At 47.9% G+C, this 15,696-nt stretch overlaps 1 protein-coding gene across 9 annotated transcripts; it reads right to left on the bottom strand.

Annotated features, from left to right (window-relative positions):
• Positions 1-7,017: 7,017 nt before the first annotated feature.
• Positions 7,018-14,778, bottom strand: LOC118920339 (zinc finger protein 747-like). Of its 9 annotated transcripts, none has more exons than XM_057496555.1 (4): positions 14,423-14,778; positions 11,660-11,786; positions 11,339-11,430; positions 7,018-9,642 (listed from the first exon to the last, which is right to left on the bottom strand). In XM_057496555.1, exons 1-4 carry the CDS (start codon positions 14,600-14,602, stop codon positions 9,616-9,618), a joined length of 426 nt encoding a protein of 141 aa, XP_057352538.1. In that variant the 5' UTR covers positions 14,603-14,778; the 3' UTR covers positions 7,018-9,615. The 9 variants fall into 9 exon arrangements, 5 of the variants coding, with proteins under 5 accessions (XP_057352538.1, XP_057352536.1, XP_057352537.1 ...); XM_057496553.1 differs by lacking the exon at positions 11,339-11,430 and having other exon boundaries at positions 7,018-7,499; positions 9,544-9,642; XM_057496554.1 differs by lacking the exons at positions 11,339-11,430; positions 11,660-11,786 and having other exon boundaries at positions 7,018-8,806; positions 9,544-9,642; positions 14,410-14,778.
• Between the last annotated feature and the right edge of the window lie 918 nt (positions 14,779-15,696).

Below are 15,696 nucleotides of genomic sequence, written 5' to 3'. Positions count from 1 at the left end.
AACGCATAGAAGCTGACACAGAGATAAAAGGATCTCCAGGAATGAAACAATATTAGGGGAACTGTGTGACCAATCCAAAAGGAACAATATCCGTATTATAGGGGTACCAGAAGAAGAAGAGAGAGTAAAAGGGATAGAAAGTGTCTTTGAAGAAATAATTGCTGAAAACTTCACCAAACTGGGAGAGGAAAAAAATTGAACAGATCACGTAAATACACAGAACTCCCAAAAGAAAGGACCTAAGGAGGACAACACGAAGAAATGTAATAATTAAAATGGCAAAGATCAAGGACAAGGAAAGAGTTTTAAAGGGAGCTAGAGAGAAAAAGGTCACCTATAAAGGAAAACCCATCAGGATATCATCATACCTCTCAACAGAAACCTTACAGGCCAGAAGAGAATGGCATGATATATTTAATGCAATGAAACAGAAGGGCCTTGAACAAAGGATACTGTATCCAGCACGATTATCATTTAAATATGAAGGAGGGATTAAACAATTCCCAGACAAGCAAAAGTTGAGGGAATTTGTCTCCCACAAACCACCTCTACCGGGTATTTTAGAGGGACTGTTCTAGACGGGAGCATTCCTAAGACTAAACAGATATCATCAGAGAAAATAAAATCACAGCAAAGAAAGCAGGCCAACCAAATACTAACTAAAGGCAAAAAATAAATCAACTATCCACTAAAAGCAGTTAAAGAAAACAGGAAAGAGCACAGAATAAAACAACCAACATATAAAGAATGGAGGAGGAGGAATAAGGGAGAGAAGGAAAGAATCTCCAGACAGTGTATATAACAGCTCAATAAGCGAGCTAAGTTAGGCAGTAAGATACTAAAGAAGCTAACCTTGAACCTTTGGTAACCACGAATCCAAAGCCTGCAATGGCAATAAGTACATATCTTTCAATAGTCACCCTAAATGTAAATGGACTGAATGCACAAATCAAAAGACACAGAGTAATAGAACAGATAAAAAAGCAAGACCCATCTATATGCTCCTTACAAGAATCTCACCTCAAACCCAAAGACATACACAGACTAACTCTCAAGGGAAGGAAAAACATATTTCAGGGAAACAGCAGAGAGAAGAAAGCAGGGGTTGCAGTAGTAGTATCAGACAAAATAGACTTCAAAACAAAGAAAGTTAACAACAGATAAAGAAGGACATTACATAATGATAAAGGGCACCATCCAACAAGAGGATATAACCATTCTAAATATATATGCACCCTACACAGAAGCACCAGCATATGTGAAACAAATACTAACAGAACTAAAGGGGGAAATAGAATGCAATGCATTCATTTCAGGAGACTTCAACATGCCACTCTCCCCAAAGGACAGATCCACTGGGCAGAAAATAAGTAAGGACACGGAGGCACTGAACAACACACTCGAACAGATGGACCTAATAGACATCTATAGAACTCTACATCCAAAAGCAACAGGACACACATTCTTCTCAAGTGCACATGGAACGTTCTCGAGAATAGACCACATACTAGCTCACAAAAAGAGCCTCAGTAAATTTCAAAAGATTGAAATTCTACCAACCAACTTTTCAGACCACAAAGGCATAAAACTAGAAATAAATTCTACAAAGAAAACAAAGAGACTCACAAACACATGGAGGCTTAACAACATGCTCCTAAATAATCAGTGGATCAATGACCAAATTAAAATGGAGATCCAGTAATATATGGAAACAAATGACACCGACAACACAAAGCACCAACTTCTGTGGGACGCAGCAAAAGCAGTCTTAAGAGGAAAGTATATAGCGATCCAGGCACACTTAAAGAAGGAAGAACAATCCCAAATGAATAGTCTAACATCACAATTATCGAAACTGGAAAGAGAAGAACAAATGAGGACTAAAGTCAGCAGAAGGAGGGACATAAAAAAGATGAGAGAAGAAATAAACAAAATTAAGAATAAAACAATAGAAAAAATCAATGAAACCAAGAGCTGGTTCTTTGAGAAAATAAACAAAATAGATAAGTCTCTATCCAACCTTATTAAGAGAAAAGGAGAATCAACACACATCAACAGAATCAGAAATGAGAATGGAAAAATCATGACAGACTCCACATAAATACAAAGAATTATTAAAGACTACCATGAAAACCTATATGCCAACAAGCTGGAAAACCTAGAAGAAATGGACAACTTCCTCGAAAAATTCAATCTTCCAAGACTGACCAAGGAAGAAACACAAAAGTTAAACAGACCAATTATGAGCAAAGAAATTGAAACGGTAATCAAAAAACTACCCAAGAACAAAACCCGCAGGCCAGACGGATTTACCTCGGAATTTTATCAAACATACAGGGAATACATAATACCTATTCTCCTTAAGGTTTTCCAAAAAATAGAAGAAGAGGGAATACTCCTAAACTCATTCTACGAAGCCAACATCACCCTAATACCAACCAGTCAAAGACCCCACCAAAAAAGAAAATTACAGACCAATGTCCCTGATGAACGTAGATGCAAAAATACTCAATAAAATATTAGCAAACCGAATTCAAAAATATATCAAACGATCATACACCATGACCAAGTGGAATTCATCCCTGGGATAAAAGGATGGTACAACATTAGAAAATCCATCAACATGATTCACCACATCAACAAAAAGAAGGATAAAAACCACATGATCATCTCCATAGATGTTGAAAAAGCATTTGACAAAATTCAACATCCATTCATGATAAAAACTCTCAACAAAAAGGGTATGGAGGGCCAGTACCTCAACATAATAAAGGCCATATATGATAAACCCACAGCCAACATCATACTGAATAGCAAGAAGCTGAAAGCTTTTCCTCTGAGATCAGCAATAAGACAGGGATGCCCACTCTCCCCACCGTTATTCAACATAGTACTGGAGGTTCTAGCCACAGCAATTAGACAAAACAAAGAAATACAAGGAATCCAGACTAGTAGAGAAGAAAGAAGCTAAACTGTCACTATTTGCAGATGACATGACATATTACATAAAAAACCCTAAAGACAACACTCCAAAATGACTAGAATTGATATTGGAATACAGCAAAATTGCAGGATACAAACTTAACACACAGAAATCTGTGGCTTTCCCATACACTAACAATGAACCAATAGAAAGAGAAATCAGGAAAACAACTCCATTCACAATCGCATCAAAAAGAATAAAATACCTAGGAATAAACCTAACCAAAGAAGTGAAAGACCTATATCCTGAAAACTACAAGGCACTCTTAAGAGAAATTAAAAGGGACACTAACAAATGGAAATTCATCCCATGCTTTGGCTAGGAAGAATTAATATCGTCAAAATGGCCATCCTGCCCAAAGCAATATACAGATTTGATGCAATCCCTACCAAATTACCAGCAACATTCTTCAATGAACTGGAACAAATAGTTCAAAAATTCATATGGAAACACCAAAGAGCCCGAATAGCCAAAGCAATGCTGAGAAAGAAGAATAAAGTGGGTGGGATCTCACTCCCCTTCAAGATCTACTACAAAGCCATAGTAATCAAGACAATTTGGAACTGGCACAAGATGAGAGCCACAGACCAGTGGAACAGATTAGAGACTCCAGACATTAACCCAAACATATATGGTCAATTAATATTTGATAAAGGAGCCATGGACATACAATGGGGAAATGACAGCCTCTTCAACAGATGGTGCTGGCAAAACTGGACAGCTACATGTAAGAGAATGAAACTGGACTATTGTCTAACCCCATAAACAAAAGTAAATTTGAAATGGATCAAAGACCTGAATGTAAGTCATGAAACCATAGAACTCTTAGAAGAAAACATAGGCAAAAATCTCTTAGACATAAACATGAGTGACCTCTTCTTGAACATATCTCCGTGGGCAAGGAAAACAAAAGCAAAAGTGAACAAGTGGGACTATATTACGATGAAAAGCTTCTGTACAGCAAAAGACACCATCAATAGAACAAAAAGGCACCCTACAGTATGGGAGAATATATTTGAAAATGAGAGATCCGATAAAGGCTTGACATCCAAAATATATAAAGAGCTCACCCACCTCAACAAACAAAAAACAAATAATCCAATTAAAAAATGGGCAGAGGAACTGAACAGACAGTTCTCCATAGCAGAAATTCAGATGGCCAACACACACATGAAAAGATGCTCCACATCACTTGTCATCAGAGAAATGCAAATTAAAACCACAATGAGATAACACCTCACACCAGTAAGGATGGCTACCATCCAAAAGTCAAACAACAAATGTTGGTGAGGTTGCGGAGAAAGGGGAACCTTCCTACACTGCTGGTGAGAATGTAAATTAGTTCAACAATTGTGAAAAGCAGTATGGAGTTTCCTGAATATGCTCAAAATAGACTTACCATTTGACCCAGTAATTCCACTCCTAGGAATTTACCCTAGGAATGCAGTACTCCAGTTTGAAAAAGACAGATGCACTCCTATGTTTATTGCAGCACTATTTACAATAGCCAAGAATTGGAAGCAACCTAAGTGTCCATCAGTAGACGGATAATGTAATGGATAAAGAAGATGTGGTACATATACACAATGGAATATTATTCACCCATAAGAAAAAAACAAATCCTACCATTTGTAACAACATGGATGGAGCTAGAGGGTATTATGCTGAGTGAAATAAGCCTAGCGGACAAAGAGAAATACCAAATGATTTCACTCACCTGTGGAGTATAAGAACAAAGGAAAAACTGAAGGAACAAAACAGCAGCAGAATCACAGAACCCAAGAATGAACTAACAGGTACCAAAGGGAAAGGGACTGGGGAGGATGGATGGGTAGGGAGGGATAAGGGTTGGGGAGAAGAAAGGGTGTATTATGATTAGCATGCATAATGTGGGGGGTGGGAGAAAAGGGAGGGCTGTGCAACACAGAGAAGACAAGTAGTGATTCTACAACATTTTGCTATGCTGATGGACAGTGACTGTAATGGGGTTTGGGGGGAGGACTTGATATAGAGGAAAGCCTAGTAAACATAATATTTTTCATGTAACTGTAGATTAATGAAAACAAAAAGAAAAGAGAAAGGGGGATTACTCCCTGATAGGATAAAACTAACTACAAATCAACGATTAATGCATGTTTTGCATATCCTTAATTCTGATCTTTTAAAGGGTGTCAGATGATCAGCTATGGAAGTACATTTTTCTGATAATATTCCTTTCTCTTAAAAAAAAAAAGCAGTTCCTGTGTGGTGATATCCAATAGGTTCTTCACAATGGTATAAAGGTCATATCAAAGTGTGGGCAAAGGGTTTGTTTGTGTCTATACAGAGGATCAAAGTCTAATTTGGCTACCCAGAAAATGAATTAAGATACGATATGAAGAACTTCTAACATCAACATAATCTGGAAGAGTCATACCAGAAGAAGATCATCAAAAAACTTCAACAAAGATCCTGGCGCTGTTGCAGTTGTAGCTGCATTCATCCCACCGGTTCCTGGACTTGTCATTGGAATGAAGAAGGATATATCTAAGCTGGCCTTTGCATACAGTAAAACAACAAATTTGACTGGATCTATATTGTTGGAACTCAACCAAGAATTAGGAGAAGTGCAAGTTGCAGTGCTCCAAAATCGTATGACTATAGACTATCTACTGTTAAAAGAACATATGGGATGAGAACAGTTCCCAGGAATGTGTTGTTTTAATTTGTCTGATTTTTCTCAAACTATTCAAATTCAGTTAGACAATATCCATCATATCATTGATAAATTTTCACAAATACCTAGGGTACCTAACTGGTTTTCTTGGTTTCACTGGAGATGGCTGGTAATTGTAGGTCTGCTTTTGTTATGTAGCTGTATTCCTATTATGTTAATGTGTGTATGCAATTTAATAAGTAGTTTAAAACCTACACATGCTTATGTTACTCTACAAGAAGATACATCAAAGAAATAATCAATCTTCCCATGTTTTCTTCAGTCTGCTACTTCTATAGCTTTTCTTCTTCCTTCCTAATTACAACCCTTTAGTAGAATTCATGCCTCATATTGAAAATCACCGAGTATCATAATTCTTCCAAGTGGTAAAGATACCTCAAGACAAATGCTGGGCATAGAAGTCACAGGGCATAAATCTGCAAAGAAGTAAAAAGCTAACCTTTTCAAACAATATTGCTACTCTCTCACTAACCAACTTTACATTTCCCTGTATGGCCCCAAAAGATGACTGGTTAGCCAGAGACAGGTAAGATTCCTCAAGGGAGGAACAACCTAAGACAGGCACAGCTGCAGGGGGGCCATCAGGTGAGAAATTGGGGATCAACAGAGGTGAGGCTTAGAACCTAACCCCCCACCCTGTTTTGAGAGAAATCTTCTGCATCCGTGGATGTTTTGTTGCCCTTGTCTAGATTGGATTAATACTTAGTCTATAGGCACATACCTGATCATCTACATTTGCCTTCTTACAGCACTAAATTATGTTTTCTACCTTTATCTTGCATCTACCTACCACTTCAGCATTTTATTTAAAAAACAATAATAACATTAATAAGGGAGAAATGTTGGATTCACATATATATGAAGTATGAAAATCAAATAATCATATCTGACTTGATTGTTTACAGTTCATGATGTGTGATCAAATGAAAGTTTCTGTGATATGACTTCCCTTGCACTGTTCACCATGTAAGAACTTATTCACTATGTAAGAACTTGTTCACCATGTAAGAACTTGTTTGTTATGCTTCAGAAGATTGGAGACTGTTGAGAATTAGGCTTGGGGTTGATTAATGATTGTGCATTGAGTCCCCTATACAGAATTTTATTGTTGTTAACAGCCATTTGATCAATAAATATGAGATGCACTCTTAAATAAATAAACAAGTAAATAAATAAATATGAGAGATGCCCTCTCAAAAAAAAAATTAGTCTCAAAAGAAAATCCCAGTATGAATTTCAAATGACTGCATCTTGTGCGAACACCAAGGGACTAAATAGATGGTGGCGACTATTAAGTCTACACAAACTTGACCCCATGCCTAAATATCCGGATTCTTCATTTGTAACACAACTTCACACAACCATTTATAAGACCAGACAATGAGAATTCTGTTCCACATTTGTCTCTCATAGTTTATCATGCATTTACTTCAGCTGTGCATGTAGCTTTCCTGATTTTGGGTATGATTCAATGCCTTGACGACTGCTGAGGGGAGTCCTCTGCACAGGATTAAAGTCCTTCATAAGGTGAGCGGGCCTCGTCCAAGCAACTGAGGGCCTGAAAGGAAAAGACTCACATCCCTGGGAGGAAGGAGCTCTGGCCGCAGACTCAGGCTGCAACAGCAACTCTTCCGGCGTAAGGACTGCCTGTGGACGTCAAGCAGTTCGGCCCTCACGATCGTGTGGGCCACTTCCTCAGTGTCACACAGGCGGCTGGCTCCGACTTCCCGGAGAGCCCTGCACTGCTGCATGGGGCGACCAGGTGACAGCAATGGCCCCGACACGGACAGGCCATCTGTTCTACAAGCCAAGGGGGAAGGGGCCTCAGCATGAACCGATGTGCTGACACCTTACTTCTCGCCTCCAGAAATGCGAGAAAATTAATTTCTGGTGTTTAAAGCATCACCAACCCAAAAACAAAAACAACAACAAAACCAATTCACAGCGATAGAGTGTACATGGTGGTCAGCACTGCAGGAGGAGCAGCTGACAGGAAGGGGCACCAGGAGCCTGCCAGGGCCCTGGAAATATCCTAAAGGCTGACTGCGCTGGAGGGCACTTCAACTAATACATGTGCAAAAATTTAAGCAGAACCTGTAAGGTTTGTGCACGTTATTATACACTTCCAGGGTAAAAAAAAATTAACGAGATCTTAACAAAAACACTGTAAGTAAAGTGCACATGAATTTTCTTTAAATGAGGCAACTCTTTCAAGAAACTTGGCTTCATGAGTGGAGTGGACGCTCGCGGTGGGCTGCTGTGGATCTAAAGGCCCAGGACCCATTTTACTTTTCCCCAAGCATAAGTGACCTGAGCCTGTGTGGAGAGAGAAGATGGATACACAAGTCGGAGAAAAGTGAAGAAGCAGGTTCCCAGAGAAGGCAGAGGCGCCGTGTGGGGCCAGTGGAGGAACAGGCCAAGAGGTCAGGGGTGAGACGTGTTCCACAGAGGAAAAGGGAAGCCACAGATGCGAGGCACAGATGGGCCAGCACAGGCTCGGGAGCAAGCGGCAGAGGCACGCAGCGTTCGTTTTTCACGTGATGCTGATTCTGTGCTAAGACAGCAGTGACTGAGGAAGCCGTGATGATTTAGACCAGGTCGGAGTGGGTGCAGGAGCTGGTGCAGGGTACCGAGCTGCACAGGGGCACAGAGATGTGGGCAGGCAGGGTGGGAGGCTCCGCCATCATCCACGCAAAGGACGGGGAGAGCTTGGGACAGGTGCTGGTAGATCTCCTGAGGGTGGCGGGCAAGGCAGGCTCAGGAGACACAGCATCTGATGGGCAGGACCAGGGGTACGGGGATGTGGGCAGGACGGAGACAGAGACACTGAGGTGCTGCTACTTGTGGGGTGTCCTGCCATCTAACTGGCTGGGGTGACAGGACGTTCTCTAAACTGGGCTGGGGAAGGAGCGTACGTGGTCAAGGAGCTTGATGCCTCGGACAGCGAAGTGAGCTGTGAGATGAAGGAGACGGGGGTGGCATCTGGGACAGACGGTTGGGGTGGGGGTGCTGGCCAAAGGTGCTCACGCGCTGGCTGGGAAGCCTGAAGGGCAGGGAGAGGACCACCTGCGACTCCCCAGACGGCTCACTCAGAGGCACACCTGTGGCTGGAGAGGCCAAGCAGTGTGGTGTTTGTCAGGGCAAGAGGGGCAGGAAGTTACAGGGCATGGGGCAGCTACTGCGTGTCTTATGGACAAACAGGACGAATGGATGGTGAAGGTGGGAAATAGTGGGGGTCACACGACAGCGCAGATGAAAATACCAAGGAGAAGGAAGGCCCCTTTTCCTGAGTCCAGAAAGGAACGTGTGATGTCACTATCACTCATGATGGACATAATTACGTGGACACAACAAGAGCGAACTTTGTGAGCCCTTCTACAGGCCACGCACTGTCCTAAGCAGCCTGCTGCGTTACAGCATTACAACTGCCAATGACCCCCTCACACAGAGACTGTGTCACTGACTCTGACCGCAGGCTGAATAAATCAAGCTGCGCTGAAGACCAGGCCCACTGGCTCTTTCCCTTGGCACAGACCTAAGCCACATTCCCCAGGCCTGAGGCCCCAGGGGTGGCCGAATGCCTAGATCCTGTCATGGAACACGTGGAGTCAAGTTCACATCATGTGCAACTGCAGGTGTCCCCCCACCAGCCGGATGGTTCCAGAGCAACCCGAAAGCTACACGCTGACATTAGAAGGTGCCCAGGTCTCAAAACAATGGTGATCCGCTGATGTGCATCCCTTGACATGACAGAGGAGCAGTCAGAACCCCCAGGAGCTCACAGTCTCAGTGCTCACAGGCGGGGGGCCGCCACGGACCCACCCGACCAGCTGCTGGCTTGTACCTGGGGAGGTGCTTCGGGAGAGGAGGTCCCTCCTCACAGGCCACAGCTGCTGCCCACGCTCCAGCAGGTGGGTCAGCTCAGGTTTGGGAACCGGATGTCCTTTTGATGGAGAAAGAAGGAACATGGGTGTTTTGATGAAAACAACGAAACCCTTCCATTCTGCCTGGGGTGTCAGAGCTGCTCCCAAGGTATAGGAAATGCTCATTTGTGACCCACAAACCAAGCACCCAAACCCCACTCTTGGACTGCACGTGAGGTAGCAGGTGGCACTGCCTGCCGACCCACCACTGCCCCTGAAGGTCATCCGTGTGAGCCAGAGTGCAAGGGGTGTGCACGACGCTCACACGCACCTCTGGGTCCCTGGGGTGGGGGGCGCTTCCTTCCAGAAGTTCTGTAACTGATCCAGGTGGCTGGTTTCAAACACCCTGTGCTTCAGGAACACCTGGGGATGCCTGATCTCAGTCTCCACAGGCAGAAACAGAAGGTCTCAGATTGAAGGTGAGGCATCGTTATTCGTGAAATCTCCCTGGAGGCCGGTCAGCATCACGGAAGTGGCAGCCCTGATCACCAGAACCAGGAGCAGAGGCGGGCTGGGCGCTCTGCGGGGAAAGCCTTCACCGACGTGCAGGGCAGCCCGCAGCCCCTGCAGCCCGAGGAGCAGGCAGACGCCTGGCCCACAGGACCTTCCTGCGGCTGGTGACAAAGCCACGCTGCTAAGCCCGCCAGCCCCGCCGGACCCACTTGGGCCTTTGTTAGGTGAGGTGGAGAATTTCCTTCGGGGAAGCCAGTTCCAGTCGGTTCTCTCTTCCACGCAGCCACATACGTCTCAGCAGAGGCGGGAGGGTTCTGAGGGCAAGTCCGGTGATGGGGGCAGCAGGGCCTACTGTCTCCCCTGGCACGTTCTGCTCCACAGCCCAGGGTTTGTTCAGACAGGTGTCAGTCACAGTCACGGCGCTGTGCCTGTCACCTGCCCAGCACTGGGCTCAGGGAGCGGAAGGAGGCAGAGTGCGACAGGCGTTCTTCGGGCCCTGTCACCTCAGGGCCTTTCCTGGGGCTGATTCCTCCACCTGGAAGGCCCCTCCCCGCTGGCTCACAGCCTTCGAGTTCCCAGCTCCGAAGTCCTTCCCTGAGATGCCATTTTTGAAGCACTCATGACCGGTTTTGACCTAAAGCCCCTTTTGTTTTCTTTCTACAACTCATCACAATTCATCTAAGAACGGACACCTACCTTCCCAACTAAACTCAGGCTGATAGGTGTGCGCAGCATACGGCGTGAGCCACCGTCACTGATGGCTTTTCCTTGACCCAAGGCCCATTTTTTCTTAAAATTTTATTCTAAAAGGGAGCCCTGTTTTGCTTTGGTAAATGAGAAAAGTCACTTTCAGTTCTGACAAATGGAAGGTTACTGTTAAAACACAACAATGAAACAGAAAAAAAAACCACCATTAAAGTTCCAGCAAACTCATGCACACTACCCAGGGCTGTGAGCTGGAGGCCGTGCCCACCGCGACGAGAGGAACTGGCCAAAAGGAAGGAGCACGGAACCCTACGCAGTGACCCGAGACGTTCTCTTGACGATCAGCATCCCACACTGAGCAGGTAAAAAGACGGGCTTTTTGGGGCACCACCTGTGGCTCCGACATTTCTGCGTGCCTTCTGACTCCTGCACTGGCAAGGATTGTGACCCAGGCCTCAGGAATCCTGTGATGACGACGAGACACAAGGGCAGTTTTCCCTGACCCTGCTGTTCAGGGGGCGCCGATGACAAATACCATGTGGAGCCTGCCTGACTCACCATCTCGAGAGCGGCCCGTAGCCCACGACCCTGCTCCAGGACTGTGGGACACCTGACACAAACAGGCAGGGCCAGTTTACCCCCTGTGGTATCTGGAATAAGGATTCAGACTGAGGTTGAGCGTGCTGGACGCTGGGGTGGGGCCTTGTGTTCAGAGGGACACTGTCTCAATCCCACTGACACCCGACACACACACAGGGAGACCAGGCAGGAGGAAAACGGACCAGGAAACTAGGGGCTCCGGGAGAGGGCCCGTGGCTCCTCCGATCCTGACAGCCAGGAACCAGTGGTCCCGCACAGGGGTGAGAGGCGAACCCTTACCCAGGGACACCAGGAGCCAGCACGTCTCCCGCATCACCTCCTGGTACAGGGTTCTCTGGGCTTGGCCCAGCTGCCCCCACTCCTCCCGGGAAAAGCTCACGGTCACATCCTCGAAGGTCACGGACACCTGGAAAGTCAAACGGAGGAAGTTGTGTTGACCTTCTGCTGTTGGATGGGATCAGAGCCTGTCACTCAGTCACTGGTGAAGGTGCAGAGACCCAGGCCCAGGCCCGGATCACCGAGGCCAAGCTCCATGCTGGGCTCGAAGGGGAGGACGCAGCCTTTGGACATAATGCAACTGTGGCTAAGAGCAAAACCTCCCCTGGGGAAGCCAACGGAGATGGTGCAGTGTGTCCGCACGAGGTCTGTGTCACATGGTGAGTGTCCTGTGACGTCAGAGGGACGGGGAGATGGCCGTGATGTTCCCAACAACTAGAGCAGGAGCAGCAGGCCAAACCCCGTGGAGCCCCCGTGCCAGCCAGCTGACGGATCGCATGCCGGGGAATGGACTGCACATCCCCAGCTCTGCAGTTAAGATGCCCAGGGACAGAATCAAGACTCCTGAGTCTGCCACTTCCCAGCTGTGTGGACATAGGGAGGACGTCACGTCATTTCTCTAAGGCTTGATTTCTGCAGCAACCCCAGAACTGTCACTTCACCAGGAAGACACAAGGCAGACCCTGGAGCCCCAGGCGCACGAGCATTCGGTGTATTCTGTGAGTTTCACCAATCCTCCCACAGTGCACGAGGTTAATGCCATCATCACCTGCACCTGGGCTCAGGCAGCTCTAGAAAGTGACCCACAATCTCACTTGTAAGGAGCAGAGATGGTATCTGAACAACCCAAGGAAAGATGGCACACAGTTGTCAGAAGATGGGAAGGTGGGGCCAGGGGCACCTACGAGGGGACAGCAATGCACAGGAAGGATGTGGTGAGACCCGGGGACAGGGCCCCAGACGACAGGAACGCCAAGGGCAAAGGCTGCCGAGCTGGCCGCGGGGCTGGGTGAACAAGCGGAGGAGGACAGCAGCGCAGGCCCTGCGGGGGGACCCCGCTCAGTCACTCAGGTGTTCACCGAGGGCCTTTCACGAGCCCAGGCTGTTCCCGGTCTCGGCACAGAGGGACAACAGGCGCTTGTGATCCGGGGCTGGGAACAGATCCTAAACCAGCAAGGGGGCCCCAGAGCTTCCAAAAACAAGAAAATAGAGCAAGGAGACTAAAGAGATTGTGGCCCACTTCAGATGTGGTGACAGGGGAGGCTTCTGTCGGGACAGCACACTGGGCCGAGACTGCAGTAAAGGGAGGAGGGGGCCATGCGGCTGCGATACTAACCGATGTGACAAGGCCTGATGATGAACAGGGCTGGTAAGGCTGACCGGGGTGACTGCCGGAGCGTGACCCGGGGCCTCCTGTGCGTTCGTGTCCCAAAGGACACCACACTCCTGCACACCGTCATTTCCGACCATCTGAATGGTCTTACTTTTCAAATGTACCTGCATGTCTTGAACAACACAGACTCACTGCTGTCATTGGGGATCTGAGAGTCAGACGCCTGGGCGGCCTTGGCTCCCAGCCTGCCCTGCTGCCTTTGCAGTCCTAGCACAGCAGCAATTCAAAAACGCTACTCCTGTCTCTCGGCCGCCAGCCTTTAACTGTGTACAGGAAGGAGGCCAGGGAGCCCCGAGGAGCAGCCTGCCACCGGGGTGATCCTCCAAGCTCAGCACAGGTCCAGGGGGCGTCCCCATGCCAGCACTTCCCAGACCTTGCTGGACACCCGCTGACACACATCAACCGTGCATCCTTCCCGGTTCCCCAGACTAGGACAAAGGAATTCGTATTGCTATACTGAATTAAAATGTCAAATTCCTATTTTATACCAAAGAAAACGGCAGCCCAGGGCAGCAGTGAGACTTAAAGACAGAAAAATTTGTTTGCAATATAAATAAACAAGGTCCCTGTTGCTGGTTCGGTAAATGAATATATATATTCGTATGTGTGTATGTAGTATGTAGACTCACAAATATTCCTTCATAAAATCAAAGCAAAAACTGTCCGCCATTTTGACACACGCTCATTTACACAAGTCTGATACATCTTTCTGGGTTTTCCTTCCTAAAAGTAAAAAAGAGAGGAGAACTATGTACGGCAGGGAAGCACTTTGTCAGTTTCTCAACTGTGGCAAGATTTTAATCCGCTGCGCTAAATAATCCCTAAAAACCGCTCCAGGCGGTAAAATGCAGTGGGTGGGGATTTTCCTCCGTGGGCCCCGGCGCAGTCCTGACACCTGGCCGCTGAAGAAGGATCAAAACAGGAGTCGGGTAACGGAAATCCGAGGTTTAGTTGTGGACCCTGGGGCTGGGGTGCGGGGAGACAGACGTCTCAGCCCCTGCACGCGTGCATCCTCGCCCCCGCCCTCGATTTGAAATGGGCGCGTTTGCTGGTAGTAGAAAGCAGGCATGGGCGAGACGAGAGCCCGGCAGGCTTCCACGGACCAGAAGCTGGAGTGGCAGCTGAGCCAAAGCCACAGCAGAGGGTGGGAGGCAGGGCATGGGCGCCCCATCTCAGCTGCCGCGGCCTCAGCAAACCGTGCAGCCGGACCCCAGTGAGGTCTGCGAACCCTGGGCCTCCTCCCTGCCGACCGCCCCGCACGCCGTTGTGTTAGGGGGGCCCTGGTGCCACACACCTCGCCCCTCCACACAGCATCCCGCCGGCCGTCAGGAACGGGGCCCTCCCCCACGGGACCTCTGACCTGGATTCCGCACCCGGAGCCGAGGTGACCCCATCCCGGGGCTCCGAGAAACGGCCGGGAGAGGGTAAGGCGAAGGGTCGAAGGACACCGCCGTCCCGCACGTCTGGGCGGCGGGACCGCGACGCTGGTGATACGAGAGGGGGAGGCGCGGGGACCGTTCACTCAATTGCGGCGGGTATAAGGGCGCCGCCATCAGACCTGTTGCCAGCGGGTTCGCACGGGGACGCCCGGGGTCTCAGCGACCCCACCCAGAACCCGCGGAGGCGCAGGTGGGGCCTCCTCGCCGTTCTGCCCTGCTCAGACCGACCGGCAGCCGAGAACTCAGCGCGAGGGTGGAGCGGACGGGCCCCACGCCGTAAACGCTTTCGCCTGGCGACTCCGGAAATCCTGCCTCTGTAAACGAGACCGTAACGACCCTTTCAGGTGATGTCGCCCTCTCGGTGCCCCCTGGGTAATGTAGTTTCTGTCCTACATCTGGCCACGCTGGAGGGCGCTGCCGGTCCTAGGAGCCAAAGGTCTGTAGTCCAGGAAACAGCTGACAAAGGTGTGCAGAGGCTCCAGGGAAGGAGAGGCAAGGCACACTCTCCAGGGGACGCACCCAAATTTCCCAGTTGTGCTTTCTGCAACTTGTTATTTCATATGATCCCAATGGAAGAAGTGGGCACACTGTATTGTAAGTTTTAAAATTTCCTTTGAAACCTGTGAGCGCCTCTCAGGTGACCAGGTGCACCGGTGTGGAAAGGCTGGCCCCTGACACAAGTTCACCTTCTTTCCTCCCCTGTGACCCAGTGACATCCAATGTCCAGGGCCTGTGTACCTCCCCTGATTCCCAGTAGAGGCCAGACTTGCCTAGAGGTCCTCCCTCTCCCTGGGCGCTGTGGAGTGATGGGGAGGATTATTCTCTCCAAGCCATGCTGTCTGCATTGCCACATCCAGTACACGAAGACTGTGTGATTGCTTGTGTGTGATGGAAATAAATGAAGACCAAAAATGAGTACAAGCAAAGGCTATAAGCTATTTATTCAGAGCTTGCCACAGCAAGAGTCAGTCACTGTCTCTTGCATTTGTCAGACAGGGGAGTGGAAAATTTATTATGAAAACAAGGAGCGCCTCAGGAATGCGCTGGTGGAGGCCTTACCAGGGGAACGCTGGAGGCAGAAAACAAGCGGTGAGGCAAACCTGTAGGACCAGTTAAGGAAGCATATTCGGCTTTCTCCAGCTGGGCTTAAGTTGGAAGCTGGTAGGGAGGGAACTTCAGGGAAATTAATGCTTATTCACCAGGTCCTG

The sequence above is a fragment of the Manis pentadactyla genome (genome assembly GCF_030020395.1).
Source record: "Manis pentadactyla isolate mManPen7 chromosome 15 unlocalized genomic scaffold, mManPen7.hap1 SUPER_15_unloc_1, whole genome shotgun sequence".
NCBI classification, from domain to species: domain Eukaryota; kingdom Metazoa; phylum Chordata; class Mammalia; order Pholidota; family Manidae; genus Manis; species Manis pentadactyla.
Note: the sequence above shows the minus strand (reverse complement) of the source record. Positions and strands in the feature narration are given on the sequence as shown.